The 20,447-nt window shown below is 53.3% G+C and overlaps 1 protein-coding gene across 5 annotated transcripts in view; it reads left to right on the top strand.

Moving 5' to 3' along the window:
• The window catches only part of KCNQ4 (potassium voltage-gated channel subfamily Q member 4), a 49,664-nt gene extending 30,053 nt beyond the window's left edge, over positions 1-19,611 (top strand). Inside the window, exons 5-15 of one of the 5 annotated variants that reach the window (XM_080920800.1) lie at positions 293-418; positions 845-955; positions 1,124-1,219; positions 3,056-3,144; positions 5,284-5,328; positions 7,207-7,263; positions 11,532-11,752; positions 13,664-13,763; positions 15,918-16,049; positions 17,209-17,338; positions 17,683-19,611. In XM_080920800.1, coding sequence (XP_080776926.1) covers positions 293-418; positions 845-955; positions 1,124-1,219; positions 3,056-3,144; positions 5,284-5,328; positions 7,207-7,263; positions 11,532-11,752; positions 13,664-13,763; positions 15,918-16,049; positions 17,209-17,338; positions 17,683-17,895 — 1,320 coding nt within the window. In that variant the 3' untranslated portion in view covers positions 17,896-19,611. Of the gene's footprint in view, positions 1-292; positions 419-844; positions 956-1,123; positions 1,220-3,055; positions 3,145-4,747; positions 4,910-5,283; positions 5,329-7,206; positions 7,264-11,531; positions 11,753-13,663; positions 13,764-15,917; positions 16,050-17,208; positions 17,339-17,682 lie in introns of all 5 variants that reach the window. The other 4 variants (XM_080920804.1, XM_080920801.1, XM_080920802.1 and 1 more) reach the window with 4 other exon arrangements.
• The last annotated feature ends 836 nt before the right edge of the window (positions 19,612-20,447 follow it).

Below are 20,447 nucleotides of genomic sequence, written 5' to 3'. Positions count from 1 at the left end.
TCCCTAGGTTAGGAGAAGCCCCTTCTCGGTGGAGTGGGGGAACTGGATGAGTCCTGAGGGTGAGATTGGGAAGGGATCAGGTGGAGCTCCTGAGTTAAAGCCTGAAAAGTGGATCAGGGAGCTCCTGGAGAAGGAGGCCTGAGCTGCCATGATTAAGGACAGGCCTGGAGGTCTGGCTTTTGGTGTTTCAGAGAATGCCAGGCAGGGGTTCCTTCCTTGTAGAAGGGGGCAACTGGAAACGCATGTGTAGCCTTATCTCCTGACAGGTAGGTGCTCCTCCTCCTTCCCCCAGGAGCTGATCACTGCCTGGTACATCGGGTTCCTGGTGCTCATCTTCGCCTCTTTCCTAGTCTACCTGGCTGAGAAGGACGCCAACTCTGACTTCTCCTCCTATGCTGACTCGCTCTGGTGGGGGACGGTGCGTGTGGGTCTGTGCAGGGCTGCCCTTCCCTCTAGGAACATCCCTTCCCAGGCTCTGACTTCTTATGATGCCCCACTCCAGTTGGCCCATCCACGTCCCTTCACAGTAAGGTTGGGGCTCCTGTGGCCGGTCCCTATGTTTGTCCTGCCCACTCTGTGGGACCTGTCTGTGGCCTCATACCCGGCCCTCCACTCAGCCCTTGTGACCTGTACTGCTTTTCCTTGGCTAGTGTGAGAACGGAATCCATCTGAACCCCTCCAGTCTCCTGAGAAGTCCTTGAGACCAGTCCCCATGGGCTACTGTAGACGTTTGTAGAGGGAGTCCTTCTCTTATTACTCGTTTTCCACTTGTATTTGCTGTGCCTTCGATCCTTGTGTCAGGACCCTGTGCCCAGTCCTATGGGTAACCTGTTTGTATCTCCAGATCACACTGACGACCATTGGCTATGGTGACAAGACACCACACACATGGCTGGGCAGGGTTCTGGCTGCTGGCTTCGCCTTACTGGGCATCTCCTTCTTTGCCCTGCCTGCCGTGAGTTCCCTGCTGGTTGCTGAGGGAGGCTGGGACTAAGACCTGACCAGCCTAGTCCTAAACTTACTTTGGGCTGCCTGGGGTATCTTCTAGCACAGGTATGGGAACATCCTAGTAGCCTCTTGTGCTCCTTGCTACAGTACCTGCAACCGTGCCTTATCCCCATAGGGCATCCTGGGCTCTGGCTTTGCCCTGAAGGTCCAGGAGCAGCATAGGCAGAAACACTTTGAGAAGCGGAGGATGCCAGCAGCTAACCTCATCCAGGTACACAATGCTTAAGCAAGCCTGTGCTGTGTCAGCCCTTTGTGGTGATCTATGGGTTCCAAACTTCAAAACTACAACTCTCCTTCAAAGTTCAGAGAGGGTGGAGACGTTTTTGGGGAGGTCATGCCACATTATAGACAGAGCTGGGATATCGACTGCAACACCAGTGAAGGCCCCAACCCTACAGAAAATACCTGATTTCAAACTCCCTAGAGCCACCCTTTTGCCAGCTCTGGCCCTAAGATAAGATGGTGAGAGCCTGGGGCAAAAGGCCCCCATTTCGTGGTGGAGACTAACTCTGCTATCCTGAAACTGTCGGCCTGTTCCATCCCAGTCACTGTGTCCTCAGGAAGCTATGCAAGAAGATGGTCCAGGGCTGGACTTTTGGAGTTGCCAGCATTGAACGGGCAGCTGAAAGGGGAGCTAGTCAAAGGGGGAGTGGCCAGAGATGGGAGCGGTTGTAGGAGGCCAGGAGTATGTGATCTGTTTCCCTCAGTGTGATGGACAATCTGAGTGGACTCTGATCTGTGAGTCTCTTACCCTTCCCTTGGCTCCTCGCCAGTGTAGGGACGTGCAAGAGACCCCCTGGCTGAAGAACACTGACACAGCACACCTCTGCCTGCTCCCCAGGACACCACCCTCTGACCCCCCAGACCCAAGCCTGACTCGGCTCCTCCTTATCTCTCGTTCCCAGGGTATAACCCTTTCTCCATCCCTATTATCTCCAACCACCAGCCCAGCCTTTTCTTCTTAGCATCCCTTGGGGCACAATGGCCACTGTCTTCTGGGAGCTAGCCTCCCAAGGGGCACTGTAGGGGCAGGCAGCTGCACTGTCCGTGCTGAGAGACAGCTGGTATTGTGGTACCCATAATTAATGAGAGCACTGGCAGCTGCTCCCTTGCCCATGCCAAGGACCCAGGCAAGCAGGAAGTAAAAATATTTCTGTCTTAGGAAGGCGCCAGGCTGGTGAGGTCACCCGTGGCAACCCCTTAAGGACAAGAGGCACCCAAAGGAGGGGAAGCATCCAGGGCTGTTCTGATTCTGCTTCATCCTGTCTGTTTCCATGCCCTGGTGGACCAATCCATTCCCAGTCTCTTTACCTGGAGGATGGGGGGCAGTTTTGCTTCTCTTCTGACCATAGTTCCTTCAGCGGCAGTGTCCATGACTGTTGGAGAGTTGGTGGTCAGTAGTCTTTGATTCTCCCACGGGCCCTCATAGTCCCGTGGCAGCAGTAGGCAGCAGGGGAGACTACTGCAGATTTGTAAAGCCATTCACTCTACATCCCCTCCCCAAACATTTGCAGAACCACCTACTTGTGCCAGATACTGTACTTGGCACTGAGGGTGCAGGGGTGCCCATGATGCAACTCAGGAAGAAAGACACTAACCAGACACTGTAAATATGTACTTAGCTAAGGGAGCTAACAGGAGGGCTTAAAGGAACCTGGTCATAAGAGCGTCAGGCACTAAGCTTAGCACGGGGCAGATATCTATTCATTTCGACCACACAACACTCTGTTTGGTCAATAATAGTCACTTTATTCTGCATGGGAGAGTGGATTAGAAGCCCCATGCCTGTCTTGACCACAGACCCCAGCTCTTATCCAGTGCTTGTAGCCCCTTGACTCTGGTGCCAATTTACTGGGTCACCCTGAGGAAGCCGTTTCTCTCTAGGTCTTGGTTTCTTGGCTGGCCCTGCTGGTAGCTATGGAATTAGACTTGGCCTCTGGTCTTGGCATCATTTTCAGCTGGCCTGGGACTGGGTTCCTTCAGAGGCAGAGAGCTGGTGGGTGGCTAAGGACTTCTGTGACACCCCCCATTCTCCCTGTGCCTCCAGGCCGCATGGCGCCTGTACTCCACCGACACGAGCCGGGCCTATTTGACAGCCACCTGGTATTACTATGACAGTATTCTCCCGTCTTTCAGGTAGGTGCTGCTGGAGTGGGCATGGGTAGGGCTGGCACTAATGTCTCTTGAGAAGATGCCTCCAGCATTGAGAAAGGAGATGATAGCTCCCAGTGGAGCATTTGGGACTAACTCTTCAGGTCCTGTATAACGGGGAGCTTGGCTGGTCCTCTCCCCAACTCTTCTGTGTCCACTGGTCACAGAGTCTCGATGCAGCTTTGCCCCTGAAGATGATCCACACTCATGGAGTGTGGCAGTCTGCACGCTCACACGTAGATGATGCCACTCAGGGAAGCCACACCAGCTCATCTCCCCCCCCCCCCCCAGTCCTGAGCCGGGTCATATTAGTTTGTACCGACCAATGTATTGCAGCTGGTTAGAGAGGGTGCTGTGCAGAAATATGTGTGCTTGCCCCAGAGCCCCTGTGTGTGACTGTGTGGCCCCTGTTATTGTTGTGGGCAGCAGCCTCTGAGGCTCGAAGCGGGTCTGCTCTGCTGGCCCCAGGCTGGGCTGAGACTGAATGGGGGCGGCTCCGAGCTAGAAGTTATTAATAGCATCATCAAGGTGTGTGGAGCCAGGTGCCTGGCCAGGCCCTGGGGCAGGAATGAAGACTGCAGAGCCGGCTTGGTTGGCTCAGTCCCATGGGCAGGATGGCATGGAGTGCATGTTAGTCCAGGCTGCTGTGCTCAGCGCTTCTCTCCACAGTCACTGCCTCATTAGTTCCCCTTGAGCAGCTGTTGCGTGATCCCACTTGCCCGCACCTGCACCTGGCCCCTCCTGCTCCCCCACTGTCCCCCAGGCTTCCCAGGGGAGGGGCAGGAGGTAGGGTCTGTAAAGGGGGCTCCCCACATCACTCCTCCCTTTCTCCATCTCCACACCTGGCAGAGGCAAGCTCCTACCTCAGAGGTAGGGCCAGAGGCCAGATTTGAATCTGCCCCTTCACAGAGGATGGATCACTTTAAGGAATCAAGGCTAAGCCAGAAAGGGAGCAGGCATTGGATGCTTAGAAATTAGCATGGAAGTGTGTGCGGGGGCTGGGGGACTCTAGATGGGGTGGCCTGGGTTTCCTAGTAAGAGGAACAGAACTTGGTCTGGAGATTTGGGGTCCATTGGAAAGGCAGGCGAGGGGTGAGCACCTTCCCAGTTGTGGCAGTAGGGAATGATCTGGAGTTAGGGGACAGTCAAGTTGACACCATCTCCAGGAGCCCCATGGTAGAAGGATCACTACAGGGAAGGGAAGCTGGGCTGGCCACCCTATCCAATCTGTCCTTAGCTCCAGTCAGATTGGGAGACTAAGGCTTTCCGAGCTGCTGCTGGCTGCTCGGTAGACACAGCTCCACAACAAGGAGCAGAGTCAGCTAGATTTGAGCTCCCTCTTTGTGTGGGTGCTCTGGACTTATGCCCAACCCGCATAACCACACCTTCCGATTCCCCAGAAACTTCTGCAGAGGGGGAGAAAGCCAGTCTCTCCACCCTGCCTGTTCTGGTCCATGATGTTTGCAAACACCCTTAGAAGGTAGCTCAAGACTTGGCAGGATCTCAGCTCAGTAGCTCTGGGGCCACTGGGTGAGGTGGGTGGTGTCCCCAAGGCCCTGACTATAGCTGATGGCGCCCTCTCCTGCAGAGAGCTGGCCCTCTTGTTTGAGCATATACAACGGGCCCGCAATGGGGGCCTACGGCCCCTGGAGGTGAGGCGGGCACCAGTACCTGATGGAGCACCCTCTCGATACCCGCCCGTTGCCACCTGCCACCGGCCGGGCAGTGCCTCCTTCTGCCCTGGGGAAAGGTAGGGGCCCTGTGAGGCCACCACCACCTCTTGCTTCTCCTCTTCCTCTTCTGTTTTCTGTCTCACCCTCTCTCAGACCTCCTCCAGCCACCACACGGGTGTATGGACCTGTTTGGGGGATTCTCTGACATTGTTGTGAGGCCTGGTATTTGTCGTCAGATGGCCAGACAGGTACAGACTGAGGGCCCTCTCTAGAGAGGCCACAGTGGACTTACCTTTCCGTTCTCTGGGTCTCCCAGGGTCTGAGAGGGACAGCTGTCCGCACCATTCCTCCCTGTCATCTCCACCGTTCATACCATTGTCCTCTTTCTTTCTCTGTTTCCACGTCCCCCCTCCCATTCTTCCATCCCTGCACCCCCATCCCTCCCGGGAAGCTGGAGAGAGGAGGAGGCCGCTGGCCCCAGGTGCTTACGGCTCAGGTAATCGAGGGCGCCGTTCTGTTCTGGGGTGTGAGGGCAGGGATCCCCTCCCCCAGCATGCTCACTGAACGTGTTGAACAGACCTCCTGGGAAGCAGGTTCCTGCTGGAAAGAGAACTCTGTGACTAAGACCACCGGGACTAGGACTTTCATAAACTCCACCAACTAACAAGCTTATCTCTGCAGCTCTTGTCTGCAGCTTTGCTGGAGGCAGGGGCGGGAAGGGGTGCGTTGTCTCCTGGGGCTCTCTCCTTCTCTTCTGAGGTACTCTTTGCTGTCCTCAGTCCTCTCTCCCAACTTGACCTGGAGCTTTTTCCTATTGAAAGAAGAATCGATACAGAACAGGGCTTGCTTCATCTCCGTGTTCCCAACTGGAGGAGTCCCAGGCACGTTAGGATGAGGGAAACCCTTCCTCACATCTTAGGAAGAAGAGAGACTTCTGTGAGGTCACGTCAACCCTTTTGAAGTCAAGGGTCAGTTCAGTCCCCTCATGCTCTCTTTGCCCATTGCTTTTTCTTTGCCGCATCCCACACATCATCCTTGAACTAGTCAGTTGGACATCATTCCTTCAGGCTGAGGTATCATTAAGTTCAGGTCTAACATTAGCAACCAGGGAAGAGGCAAGTCCCTCCACACATCGAAGCTTACCTCTGCCGTGTGTCCTGGAGAAAGTCATCAAGCGCTAACACTGTTTAGGCTGCTCCAGGGCCTTAGCTTCTCAGTTTTGGGGCTGAAGAGGCTTGGGGGATGGATTGATGGGGATAATTAGGAGCAGGGTGTTTTCCTTGTTCGCAATAAGGACTCTGACTGGCCAAGGGCTAGGTAGGTCTGGAACTTCAGGAAGAGGAAAGACTGGCCAAGCTAGACTGGGAGCTCCTTTGAAGAGAAACCCCTGGTGTAACCTGACTTGGGTTCTCCATCACTGCCTGTAGGTATCATGCCTGCCAAACCACAACTTACAGCCAGAAATTCACAAGGTTTGGCATTTTGGCAACACTGAGAAGGGCCAAATATGGGCTTTGAGCATCCAATTCACTCTCGTATCCCTTCAGCTGAATCAGAAGACACTAGAGCTTGGACCCTGTGCCCTTAGCGATTCTGGGTCCCTGAGTCTTCAGAGGCCCGGGGACGCATGGGTATTGAAAGCCTGGTATTATTAACACCGCCTGTCTGCTCTGAAGTGTCTGTCTGTTCTGTGTGTGTGATAGTGGATGACTCAGGAACCTGGGTGGATTGGGTGGGTGTTGAGCTGTGACTTTTGGATCTGTCACCAGGCTCGAGTCAAGTGGCCATGCCCTTACTCTTGGCTATCTTGACCATAAGAGATGGGGGTGTAACTCCTGCTAGAATACCCCCAAACACATGTGTACATAGACATGTGTATACACACATGTGTATACACTTATGTTCCATACCCCACCCTGGTTTGGCCACACGGAGCTTGGAGATGACCCACACTGAGCATGTCTTCAGGAAGCAGGACTCCAAGGAGTAGGACTTCCGGAAATGCCATTCCCAGCACCAGCACCTTCCTTTGAGGGTTATGGGATGAGTCTCTGAAAGCCTGGCCTCCTGACTGCCTGTATCCACATCCCATGGAGCATGTACTCAAAATGCAAAGAATGGGACTTCCCCATCCCACGGACTCAGTCTCTGGAGAAGGGGCCTTGAGTTCTGCAGGCTCGCCATACACCCAAGGGGTCGTATGCGGAGCCTGAGCATCTCTGCATCCTGGGGTGGGGACTGGAAGATGACTGGAGTGGGGTCCTTTTCTCCTTCCAGCCACAGGAGGCCAGTCCCATGCCGGCAGCACTCCACCCTCTATCCACCTGTCTCCTCGTCACTAACCCATGTTTGTGTCTTCTTCTCAACTTTCCAGCCAGATGTTTAGTAATAAGCGGAGTTTCTTTCGGATCCACGCCAGCTGGAGACCGAGGTACCCCCTCGTCTGCTCCTCCTGTCCTCTCTCTTCCTTTCTCCTCCCACTTTAGGGATTGGAGAGGGGGACAGGATGGGTCAAAGACAAGGTGCATGTGCCTGCCGCCTGCAGTCTGCCTTGGGGCCCTAATGAGCCCCCTTGCCTTCCTGGGGATGCCTCTGCCAGGTTTAGGGCATGGGCCCATGTTTCAGAAGGGACACTTGTAGGAGCTTTGAGGTGTGCCAGCTATGCTGCTGACCCCTGTGTTATCTTGGCCAAACTACTTCCCTCCTTTGGACCTTTTCCCTTCTGTGGAATGGGCAGGATGAACCAGAGGCTCTCTGAGGGTCCTTCCTACTCTGACCTGTGCCAACTTTGGAAGTAGTTTCCTGACTCTTCACCATCCGCCTGGGAAGCCCACAGGTGTCTGAAGGGGCTGTTCCTGGCACTTCTGTCACCAATTTCAGAGCCCCGGCTCTTTCAGCTGCATCACAACTACATTTGTGGTACCTGCCCTATGCCAAGCCCAGCTCTGTGCACTGGGGAAATGGCAATGAATAAAACATGGTCCCCAGAGAGTTGCAAAGAGTAATTGTGGTTCAGTGCATTGAGTACAACACACGAGGGAAGCAGAGGGGCTGTGCAGCTGAGGTCAGGCATTTAGCCCAGAAGCAGCCCTGCAAGAGGTGGCTATAGGGGGAGGGTACCCAGGCCACAGAGCTGTGTAGATCAAGCTTGGAGGGAAAAGAGAAAGCACAGCTGCAGAAGATAAGCCTGTAGCCTGGTATGGCCTGATCTGAGTGTGGCTTGCTGGAGCCAAGGTTGGGGCAAGACTAGATCACAAAGAACTCAAGCCCAGTGTAAGCCTCATTCTATTGGCATGTGGGTGGCCTGGGTCCCTGGAGCGCCTGGCTCCCCAAGGTGCCAGTGGAGTCTTGTGGTTGGGAATGAGGGTCAGGGCCCCGAATTGTCAGTACGCTTCTGTTGAGAGGAAGCCCATTCTAGAATTATAGTTTCAGGCCACCATCTAGCTCCAATTTGCTAGCTATGTGTCCTCGGATACAACACCTAGCTTTCTGTGCCTCAGTTCCCCTTCCATGGAAAATATAGGTGCTCATGGGACTGGCTTCTGCTAAAACTGACTGGCTCCTGTAAACACTGACCTCATCCAGCTTACTTTGTGTGTCAGTTAAGAAGGCCTTTGGGGTGTGGCTCACTTGGTAGAGTGCTTGCCTAGAATGCATGTGTTTGCTTCCTAGCGCTGCATAAACTGCGTACGGTGGTGCATGCTCATAGTCAGCACACAGGAGGGAGAGGCAGGAGGATCACACGTTACATATCAAGTTTCAGGCCAGCCTGTGCTACATGAGATCCCATCTATAAACAAACAAACAAGCAAGCAAATAAATGAAACAAAAAAAAAAAACACTCTTTTGAAAAGCAGTTTGGAAACTGAGGAGGATGTAGCTTTATGGTAGATCCTGAGGAAGCTCTCCCCAATCCTGAAAAACAAAACAAAACAAAAGACAAACAAACAAAAACCAAAACCCAAAAGCTTGGGAACATGTCTGTAGGAAATAGGGATTGCCTGAGGGTGGCGCTGAGGAAACTGGGTTAGACCTGCTCCTGTGCAAGTGTAGGTTGGAGGGCAGGAAGGGTTCAAAGGCCAAAGGTCTTTCCCAATAGTCCCTGAAGAGGGGTTGTGTGGACTAGCACAGGGCTGGGTGTCTGCTTTTCCCAGCATAGGCTGTGGTGGGCAGAGTTCCCTGTGGCTGTGAGTATAAGGGCATGCTGGGTTTTCATGGCAGTTACAGAGCAGCCAACACAGGGTTACTCCCTCCTTTGCCTCCTCCCACATCTTTCCACCCCCACCCCATCCCATCCTTCCAGGCACCGGCAGCTCCATTTTTCTCTACCTCAACACTGTTGACATTTTGAATCTGATGACTCTTTTGCTGGGGCCCACAGCATGCATCTTGGGATGACAGACAGAATTTCTGGCTTCCACCCAGGATGTCCCAGGAGAGCATCTTTACAGAATGATAACCCCCAGTGTCTCCAATGTCAGATGCCCTCTGGTGGGCAAGATCACCTCCATCCTGTCACAGTTCCCACACTGAGCCCTTGCCCCCAAAAAAGACACAGCCTCTAAAGTCAGAGGGAGTGGAGCCCGGCCTTGTTCTGATTTTAGGCAAACCATTTCTCTCTGCATTTATAACAGAGGGATGACAAATTTAGAGACCCTAGAAGAGGATACTTAGAGGCCTGCAGATAGGCCCTGTGTGCTCAAAGGAGCTGAGGAAGAAAGGCGCTTGTTGGCGCCTACCATGTGCCAGGTTTCTTTCCATTTTCTTTGAGCTTTCAGGCTCCAGAGAGGCTGACGTGAGCCTTTTTCTGGTCCTTGCCCAAGGAATTGGGAGTCCAGGCTGCTCCTAGTGAAAACAGTGTCTTCTTGCATTCAAGGGGAGCCAGGGCCTTTGACTGGCTGGAAAGTTACAGAATTCTTAAATCAGGCCAGAAGCTCCTCTGCCACCACAGAATCAGAACCAGAAAGGGACTTTTAAAGGCCTCTAATGTAAGCCAGAGTCCCCTTCCTCTGAGAGTCCTGCTGGGCACAAGCATAGCCTTGCTGCACACACACTTCAGTGACAGGGAGGCCACACATTCTCCAGAACACCGAGGAGCAATCTGGAGTTCCAGACCTTGAACCAAAGCACAAGGGTTTCTCCAGTCTCCTCTTTGTCTTTCCCCACTGGAGTAACAGAAGACAGGGTGGCCTTGTGTGGCCTAGGGTGTGTGTGGTGCTTGCTAGCGTGAGGAGAGCCCACAGGAACAGGGTTGCAGAGGTTTGGGAAAGCCACCGTCAAACTCCACTTGGAATCTTTGGGGTATGTCAAAGAGATCCCAGGCCACACGGTGGATTTCTTCTGACAGCCTCAGGTTCCCAACCTGTGACCTGTAACCTCTCCCTCTGGGGCAGGGACCCATCCCTCAGGTCCTATATCTGGGGTACCTCTCCAAAGGTGTTCCTGGTTTTGTAATCTCCCCCTACCTCACCATCCTGCCTCTGCTTCTCTCCCGATAATGGATACTAAATTCTGTTGTCTGCTCAGTTTTTTGATCTGAAAGCCCCCAGGCAGGTACTATGATATGTCCCCTTCTTCACCTCTGCCCCTTCCCAAGCCTTGTCTGAATCTGGCTGCTATTTTCCTGTGTGGAGTGAGGACCTCCATCAGGGGAGACGGCAGTAATGCTGCGGGGTGTGGAGCAGATGATATTGACTGAGGTCTCACCAACAGCATGGCATGGTTCTTAAACCTCTTAGACACAGAGTTACTCTACCAGGTATTGGTTAACTGGGACCTGTCTCAGGGACATGGAGGCCTCTCTCTGCTTACCTTCCTCCAAGGTTTGGGGATATGGTGGGGAGCTGGGTACAGGAAGTAAGCAAGCATCCTTACATACATATGTGCTCACAAGCACACAGGTGAGTAGGCAGGAAGGCAGGCCTTCTGGGTGCTCTAAGACCATGTGGATAGGATATCAGTCTCGGAGAACAGAACGCAGACAGGGAAACCACAGGAGAACGGACTACCACACACGGCTTCTCACTGGTGAGGCTGGCACCTCACGTGTCCTGGACATTCAGAGCCTCAGCAGCCCAGTCATAGCACACAGTCCCACAGCTACCAACACATACAGAGCTGTGTGATTAAGATGTTGGGGGGGGGCGGCGGGGAAGGGAAGTGTAAATGGGGGGGAGCAGGGAAGTGTAACGTTGATACACGTATTCACAGTGTGTATACGCATGGATGCCTATGTACCCAGTTACATGGCACACACACTTTCTCGCTTCCACAAAGCCAACCCCTGTGTACAGTGTGCCTGGCTGGGAGAGCCCCTCCTCCTACAGTGTTGTCTGTGTCCACAGGGGTTGCTACCTCCCCTCTCCACCCACCTACCTAGGCTGGTCCTGGATCCTCGTCCTCCTGTCTCTGACTTCCTTCCGGTTTCTCTCACTGCTTTCACTCTGACATCTGTCTCCTGTGTACCCCTTATCTGTCTGGGAATAAGGATGGGAGGTGGGAATGGGGAGGGGATATGTCCCCGTTAACCTATCTAGCTTCCCGTAGGCATCAGGGCCCCTGTGGTACACCCAACGAAATAACTGATGGAAACCAAGACCCAATAGCAAACCCCTAGATCAGCTAGGTCAGCTTTGTCCTCACCTACCTGCTTCAGGCCAGCTCACTTGACTCTTTCTCTGCCGTGCCCTGCCCTGGCAGCAGCCGGATGGGCATCAAAGACCGAATCCGAATGAGCAGCTCCCAGAAGCGGACAGGTCCCTCCAAGCAGCATTTGGCACCGCCACCAATCCCCACCTCGCCAAGCAGTGAGCAGGTGGGTGAAGCATCCAGCCCCAGCAAGGTGCAGAAAAGCTGGAGCTTCAACGACCGCACTCGCTTCCGGGCCTCTCTAAGACTCAAGCCCCGCTGCTCTGCTGAGGGTAAGCCCCAGAGGTCACGGGCTGTGCATCTGTTGGAGGAAGCATAGGTGGGGACTGGCTCAGGTCATCTACTCTAGAAAACAGGCATCATAATTTCTTCTTTGCTATAATCCAGTTTCCAGACTGCTGACAAATCAAATGAGGATGCAGAGGGGGCCCTGGTTGGTGTTAAGAGCCGAGGATTTGGAGCCAGGCTTCCAAGATTTGATTCCTGTCTCTGTCTTTCCTTTTAATGTCTTAAAATTATATTTTACTTATTTTTTTGAAAAGATTTAACTTATTTTACACCTGAATATTCTATCTGCATATATGCCTGCAGGCCAGAAGAAGGCATCGGATCCCATCACAGACGGTTGTGAGCCACCATGTGGTTGCTGGGAATTGAACTCGGGACCTTGGAAGGGAGCAGACAGTGCTCTTAACTGCTGAGCCATGTCTCCAGCCCCATATTTTACTGATTTATTGTGTGCATGTGTCCATGTCTGTACTGGTGGGAGTCAGAGAACAAGCTGTGGCAGTTGGCTCCCTCCCCCTACCCCATGGGTCCAGGGATCCAACTCTGGTCATCAGCCTTCACGCTAAGCACTCTTATCCGCTGACCCACACATGGCCTCTGTCACTTATTTTAGGTAAGGACCACATCTCTCTGTGTCCCACTTTCCCCATCTGTAAAATGGAGGCTACAGTGAAGATTCTGAAGGATCTGTAGTGGAAGGAGCCACAGCATAGTATGTGCTCAGCAGAGGTCCCTCTGTAGAGTCCGGAGTGCAACTGTGCCCTGGACGGCCTCCATGGCTTCTCCTAGCTACCCTGTTTTTGGTTTTGTTGTTGTTTTGTTTGTTCGTTCGTTCTGCCTCCACTTTATAGACATGGAAATTGACTCTCAACATGAGTGGGAGCACTCTTATCCTGAAGCGAGGCTGACCAGCTCTGAAGATGGTGTTCTCTGTGGTCATCTCGTACCCAGCCCAGCCTGCTGTCACTGTGGCTGAGGGTCTGGCAGGGGCCATCTCCACTGTTAGAGAAAGATGGTCTCTCTGAGTTCTAGTTCTTCACTAGGACGTGGGCAAGAGTCTGCCCTGTTCTGAGCCTCGCCTGGAAAATGGCAGGGCTGTATGGGGGTTTCCTAACTGACCCCTTGCCTCTGCTGAACGTGCTGTAGGCTCTTGGTAGACAAAGAAAGGGTCAATAGGAGGGATGAGGGCAGGATGCTCCCTTTGTTCTTGGAGACAGAGGCCAGCTCAGAGCTTCTGCTTGCACTGTGCCAAGATGCTGAGGCCTGAGAACGCAGCCTTTTCCTAGAAAGTTACTTAGCACCATAGACCAGTGGCTCTTTGGGAGGTCCTGACTCATAGAAGCCTAGCATGGTGGTGCCTGGGATGGCCTTCCTTCGGTGTGACGAGGAAGGTACCCTCCCCCCCCCCCCCCTTCAAGCAGCCTCAGAGGCCTTCCTTGTGGCAGATCTGGCAATAGCGGGTTACCTCCCTCCCAACCCCTCTTCTCCTAACTGGAAGAAGAGACCACAGGAAGACTCCATGAAAAGCATCAAAGAAATGCCTTTTCCTGGGGCTTCCTGCTCCTTAAGGGGTAACGCAAGCATGCCCTCAAAGGCCGCATGCACCATATCTGTCCCAGGCTAGACCATATGTCCTCTAAAGCAGCTGCCACCCACCTGTCACCAGACAGATGTCTGCCCTGCCCAGCTGTGGAAGAGGCAAAAGGCCAGGTGACACAGGACAGTGAGAGGCAGCAGCCACCGAGGCAGGATTCCCGTTTGCCTTGAGTCTCAGGAAGGTTCTGGGCTCTTTCTAGATCTGTCTGTCTTCCTATGAGTACTGCTAATGGAAGAGGGGGCTGAGATTATTTCCTTCTGCCACTCTTGGCCCTCATGTGCCATTCTTGGCTTTACAGAGGGCCCCTCAGAGGAAGTGGCTGAGGAGAAGAGCTACCAGTGTGAGCTCACGGTGGATGATGTCATGCCTGCTGTGAAGACAGTCATCCGTTCTGTCAGGTGAGGCTAAGACCCAGGGCAAGCAGCCCTCTGTCCCACCTGCCACCCATCACTGCTCCCCATCTGGGCCTGTCCTCATGGCCAGCCCTGGCACAGGTCCCAGGGTGCCAGCTGCTACCTGCCTGGAGTGCAGGAGGCATGGGCAGGGAACATATGGCTTCCAGCACCGTTTGCTCCTCCACAACACATGTCATGTCCAGAGGCCCTGGCTCAGGTGGCCAGTGGCACAGCTGCCCACCGGAGTCTGTGTCTTGACACATACAGTGTCCTCCCCATCATTCTAGCCCAGGCTCCCTGCTCCTCTCCCCCTTCCCCTTCTCCCACTTTGCGGTGGCCTCTTTCCTTCTCTCTCCCTGCTGCACCAGAGGCACCAGGTGCTTCTGCCGTAGTCTGCCTACCTACGTGTTCTTCTTCTGTATCCGTCTCAGTCCCAAGCTGCCTTTGTCTCCACATCACAGTCTTTCTCCCTGGGTGTCTTGGCCTCTCTCTCTCTCCTAGGACAACCTCAAGTCCCCTAGGACTCTTCAAACTAAGTTAGGGTGTCATGGTCAGCATTAAAAAAAAAAGTGAAGTTGGGCATAGTGGCACTTCTGTGATCCTAACACTTGGGAGGCAGAAACAGGAGGATTGGGAATTCAAGGTCAACCTTGGCTACAAAGATGGTTCGAGGGTCTCCTGAGCTACTGACCTCCTGCTTCAAAGAACACAAAGAAAAAAGTCTGAGACTAGACGTCTCACACGAAGTGTGATTATGTTTATGAAATGCGTACTTTAATCTGTGTGTGACTGAGTACTGGTTTGCAGGATAGGATGTATTTATGTCTTGGTCAAACAATTTGAAAGCCATGATGTATTATTGGCTGTTGTGATAATTAAGTAGGTGCTGGTCTCCTATACCCTGTAGTCATGCCCAGTGTGGATCTGGCCCCAGCTTCCTGGCGAAGAGTCCTGGCTGGGTCTCCATTTTCAGCCGGCAGCTGGGCTGCCGAAGCCACTGAAGCTCAGCTCCCTTGACTCTGTTCCCTGGCTCCTGCGCCTGCCCACAGCCTCCTTCCCACATTCCTTTGAGATCAGCCAGAGGGACTTCTCCCTGAGTCAGGCCTCTCCTCACCACTTTCTATACACCCCGTCTCTCCCTTTCTGTGACCAGCATCTTGGACACAGTATCTGAGCTGTGAAGGCCAGGAGAGCTCTCCTTAGCACCCGCACAGTCCCCTCACTCCCAGGATGCCTCCTCTGCTCACCTCCCCAAGCCAGGCAGTCAGTACTATGTCTGCCCTGCCTCCAGCCAAAAGAAGTCATCTTGGATTTGGACTCAAGTCTCTCTCCAACCTCTGAGTTGCTCGAATCTGTCTCCTAGCTCCACCCCACTCAGACCCATCCCGAGAACTGGTCTTTGTGCCTAGAGCATGGGGCACCCCACCACATTCTAGAAGCTGGCAAAGCAAGCATGTTGAAGCAGAGGGGTAGTGGTGCCCCCGTGCCTTCTCTACATAGCCCTTCCTCACGGCTACTCACACTGCTCATGACTCCAGGGGTTGTCCCCTTTCTCCCATGCTCCTACCCCTCAGAGCTCTCTCTTCACACCTTCCGTGGCCCTTCTCATAGCTCCCAGCTCTCCTTTCCTCTTCTTTGAATCTGGCTCTTGTCACCCCCACTTGACTGTGTCCTTCCAGCTCCCTACCCTAGAGCCAGGTTGGGTTGGGATGGGGAGGGTAGATAATGCTTATAAGAGATTCTTTCTACACCTGGCCTTCCCGTAGCCAGAGATTGGATTTAACTCTCTTTGGGTGTCCAAGAACCTGCACACAATTGTCAAGTATGCATAGAGTGAACGCAACGTTTCTTCCCCTAAGCCAACAGCAGCAGTTGGTGTTCTACAAGCTCCATGTCCCACCAAGCTGAGAGACAACAGAGCCATTTCCTGCCTTCTAGGTTAATGCTGCCATAAAGGCATATGAGAAAAAAACAGCCTCTGGGTGTGCAGGGCAGAGGGGAACATGGTGATTAGTTAGAGAGCTAGGGACCCAACAGAGGTTGTTGGAGAGAGTGATCCCAGCAGATGACCCAGACCTGGACAAAGATGCCGAGAAAGAACCGGAAGAGTCCTCTACGGGAACAGGAGCATCTACCAGAGATCCCCTCCCTTAACAGGATTCTGAAGTTCCTGGTAGCCAAAAGGAAATTCAAGGAGACACTGCGGCCATATGACGTGAAGGATGTCATTGAGCAGTATTCAGCAGGACACCTGGACATGCTGGGGAGAATCAAGAGCCTGCAAGCTCGGTGGGTATCCCGGCTTTGAGGAGGGAGGGGTGGGGAGTTAAGGGCCCTGGCCCAGGTGAGGGAGCTAAGGCTATCTGTGCTCTGTAAGGGGTACTGCCAGGTGTTACATCTGTAACCTCAGCACTGAGGAGACGGAGGAGGTAAGACCATGAGTTTTAGGCTATGAAACTCTGCTTCAAAAGAACAAAGAAATCAGAAATCAAACCCAAACCAGAAGATCCTCTGTCTAAGTCCAGTCCACATTCATAATGAGGGCTTTTCCTTAGGATGCCTGTCTCCAGGTCCTAAAGTAACTAGACTACAGCAGTCACTAACTCCCAATCTCCCCACCAGCAGTGTGAAGTGAAGCAAGGTACCCTTCGCTTCTCGAGCATCCCACGTGTCTGCTAGGTCCAGGAATGAGGAAGAACCTTTCTATCGAGTCCCAAACTGCCTAGAGCTTTCCTTTGTCCTGTACCTTCTCACTGTATGTTCATTCATTAACTTCGAAAAAGTCACAGTTAATGTGGGGCATGGTCTGTGCACAGCACTGAAGAGGCAGAAGCAGGAAGATCTTTAAGTTTGAGGCTAGCCTGGTCTACAGAGAGAGTTGCAAGTCAACCAGAGTGATGTAAGAAGGCTCAGCCTTAACAACAACCACAGTATTGGGGTAGGAAGTGGGTTAGAGGCAGGAGTTCAACTTGGCTGTTTAGAGTGCTGGGTTACAAGAGATCCTGTCTAAAGGGGGAAAAAAGAATAAGTATTGTGGGAAAGAGTGATCTGATGTGACTTCTGCTGCCTTTGGGTCAAATAAATAAAGACTGAGTTGGTCACTGGGTTTAGTAACGTGGAGTTAGGTTGGGGGAGGGGAAGTCTTGACTACAGTGGCTTTATAGGGAAAGGAACTAGGGCTGTAGGCAGAGAGCAGAATAAGGTGGGGTCATCTCTGGCCTTGTCCACCTTCTAACATTCCCTTTCCAGCCCGTTTCTCCACCTCAGAGGCCCTGCTAGTTATTTGGAGACGTTTCAAAGCAGGGGCTGGTGTCTTCCAGGCCCATCTCCCTTGAGCAGGGAAGTGGCTTCTTCCCATCAGTGTAGTCTGTCTTCCTGGTCAGCAGTCAACATAGGAAGGGAGGTGCAATGTAACTCAAGTCTCTTTGATGGTTTCTTTTCCCCACAGGGTGGACCAAATTGTGGGTCGAGGGCCCGGGGACCGCAAGACTCGGGAGAAGGGCGATAAGGGTCCTTCAGACACGGAGGCAGTGGATGAAATCAGCATGATGGGGCGCGTAGTCAAGGTGGAAAAGCAGGTGAGTGTAGGAAGTACTTCTACCGGATGGCTGAAACAGCTGTCAAGGGTTCAGCACTTCTGTAGTGCAGAGCCTTGGACTAGTAGGGCCAAGTGCTGAGTTCTGCTCCGCCAAGCTCCATCCTACAAACAAGCCCGACTCCAAGAAAAGCCCATTCACAATTATTCCTTGAAGGATCTCAAGGGTAAGCCCGTCCTAACCACGCCTCCTACCTAGCGTCCCTAGGTTTCCAAGCCCCGCCCCCGACCTCAGGCCCCGCCCCACCCAGGCCAACTTCCTTCTGAGGGGCGACCCATTCTAGGGTCCGACGTCACCTCCCAGCCTTGTCTCACTCCGCCCACCAGGTGCAGTCCATCGAGCACAAGCTTGATCTGCTGCTGGGCTTCTACTCACGCTGCCTACGCTCTGGCACCTCGGCCAGTCTGGGCACCGTCCAAGTGCCGCTCTTCGACCCCGACATCACCTCGGACTACCACAGCCCTGTAGACCACGAGGACATCTCTGTCTCGGCACAGACGCTCAGCATCTCTCGCTCAGTCAGCACCAACATGGACTGAAGGGCTTCTCAGGGGCGGGGCAGCCTTCGGTTTGCCCCTCGGACTCACCCCGGGGCCTCCGGACTCCTCTCTTACTTGAACTCGCTCCCTGGTAGGGAGAGAGGCCATACGCAGTATTGAGCTGTCTGGGTGGGCGAGATACCTGATGCCAGGTACCAGCGCCCCAGGAGCATGAAATGCCAGGCCACGTGGTGGGCCACAGCAATGGCTGCTCGGAGGCCTCTGGGCGCTCCGGGACCCTGCCCGCTTCATCAAGGCTCAATGTGGCCAGCCTGGCAGGGGCTCTGCCCTGGGGATGGGAGCAGAGTGCTGGGGCCCTGGGCCCTAACCCAGCTTCTAGCTATGCAAGGTGAGGTCTCCAGGCCCGCCCTTCCAGGCAGAGCAGGGAAGCCCTCCTGCCAAGCCCGGCCCCATCCGGGGATGGGCCCAAGGTGCCCCCACAGGTGCCCACAAAGCACAGGACTCTGCCATATGGTAGATGGGCATCATATATGCAAACTATGTTAAATATGCAACTTTAGGGACCCCCATGGGGTTCCTCTGCCCCTCCCTCACTGGGAGATGGGCCCCAGCAGTAGCTGGTCTCAGGCTGCTTGGCCATACTCCACCTCCTTTCTTTGGCTTATCATCCTTCCTCGCCCAGCATGGGGCCTAAACTTCTCTGTCCTCTCCCATGGGCAGTACCTGGGCCTTTCTGCCCCTTTGTAGGTGTCATCTCCAGGAGCTCCCTCTTGCTGCTGGATGCCCATTCCCATTGGCCGTCCAAACAGTTTTGACAGCACAAGTTCCTGTATTTTCTTCAAACCTACCAGACAGTGGCCCACCACTAGGAACCACAAGCATGGTCCTTCTATTTCTCCAGCAGAATGCTGCACACACCAATGCACACGACACCACACACACCTGAAGGCGAGAGCACAAAGCCACTTGATCTTTCCTGGGCAGGAGAGGAGGGTTTAGAGCATCCATGTGTCTCCCCAGGCCTCGCCTTAGAGTTTGACTTGCTCCCCTCCTCAAAAAGGTCGAGGGGTCCTCTGGTTGCCCTAAGGACTACCTTGGTGTCCCCACAGTAACTCAGGCCTAGGCCTCAGGGCCTTGCACACCTGGAGAGAATCCAGGCACATCCCCTTCCTAGTCTCAGTGAGGACACAAGCACCCAGTGCTATAGCAACTGCACCTGGCTCTCACTGGCACCGGTCTCTGCCCCACTTTCTCACTTCAACTGGCAACGCTGCTTATTGGCACAAATGCCCCAACACTGCAGGGCCCACTACCAGTTTTAGATTCCCACCCTTTTGTTCCTCTCCTGCTAAGCTAATGCAGGTGGCAAAATAGTGAGGGGTGGGATTCCAATGATAACACTCTGGGGGTTGCTTGGGAACAAGGGTCTGAGGCTGAACTGCCTGCATCTCATACTGGGACCTGCATGTATCAGTGCCAGGGCTTGGGTTGAATCTCGCTCAGCCCTATGGTGCCCAATCTCTGCCCTACCATCTGCATGTCCCATCATGCCCTGGATGGAGCCCATCCCGGCTCACTTCACTTGCATTGTGTTGACCCCCGGGAGCCACTCCATCCCCTCAGAGATGGAGCTGTACAGAGGGTCTGGAGAATAAGATTATCCTGTGACCAAAGGACACATGGGAAGAAGCCCTCCCTCCTTCCACGATCGAGGTTCCCCCACCAACCTGGTTCTCAGATATGCAAGTACCTCACTTTGTTAACTTATTAACTTATTGGTTTCATTAAAGTTTTCAGTAGGAAGTGATTGGTCTTGGTTGTACTCAGTGGCTGAGGGCTGAGGCTCCTGGTTTGATGGTGAACATAAGATTTGGAGTTGTTGTAAACCATAGAAGCCCAACTCTATATGACTGAGGGAAGAAGAAGAGACACGTTGTCCTAAATAACCAAAGCATCTGGGGGATAGATGTAGCTTCACATACAGGTAAATCTAGGTGCTCAAACACATGCTCACCCCTTGTCTGCTCTGCCTGCCTCACAGGCTGGTTGATATCTTGGGAGAACCAGTGAAAAATGGGCAGGACACGACGTTCCTGATGGTTCCCGTGAGGAAACCAGAAACCATGATAGGGGGCTGTTTGTGGGGGCTGTTTGTTTTTTGAGACAATCTCTGTCCATAGCCTATAGCTGGCCTTGAACTCAAAGTAGTCCTGATCTCAGCCTTGTAGCCAATAGATTTTTCTTTCTGATGTTCAACGGTTGACATAATTCATTTTGTTCATTTACACACAGGAACACTGGTGATGAGAAAAAAAGAATGTGGCTATACATTTAGCACGATGACATAGTCAGTACACCCAGTCCAGCCCCCTAGGGAGGCTTGGGCTGGACACCTAGGGCACCTTAGCCATGTGATCCCCCTGGGGTAGGGACAGAACAGGAATTAAAAAGCACTAACATTTCAAATCATTGTCCACATTTTAGTGATTCTCCAAAAAAGCTCAATAGTAGGAAAGTCATGTGGCCTTACCCTTCTTCATATAAACAAAGGTCTCATTTAAATTCGAGCCACCTGGGAAGCGATACCCTGA

This window comes from Micromys minutus (genome assembly GCF_963924665.1).
Source record: "Micromys minutus genome assembly, chromosome: 9".
Classification (NCBI taxonomy): domain Eukaryota; kingdom Metazoa; phylum Chordata; class Mammalia; order Rodentia; family Muridae; genus Micromys; species Micromys minutus.
This window is presented reverse-complemented; position numbering and strand designations above follow the sequence as displayed.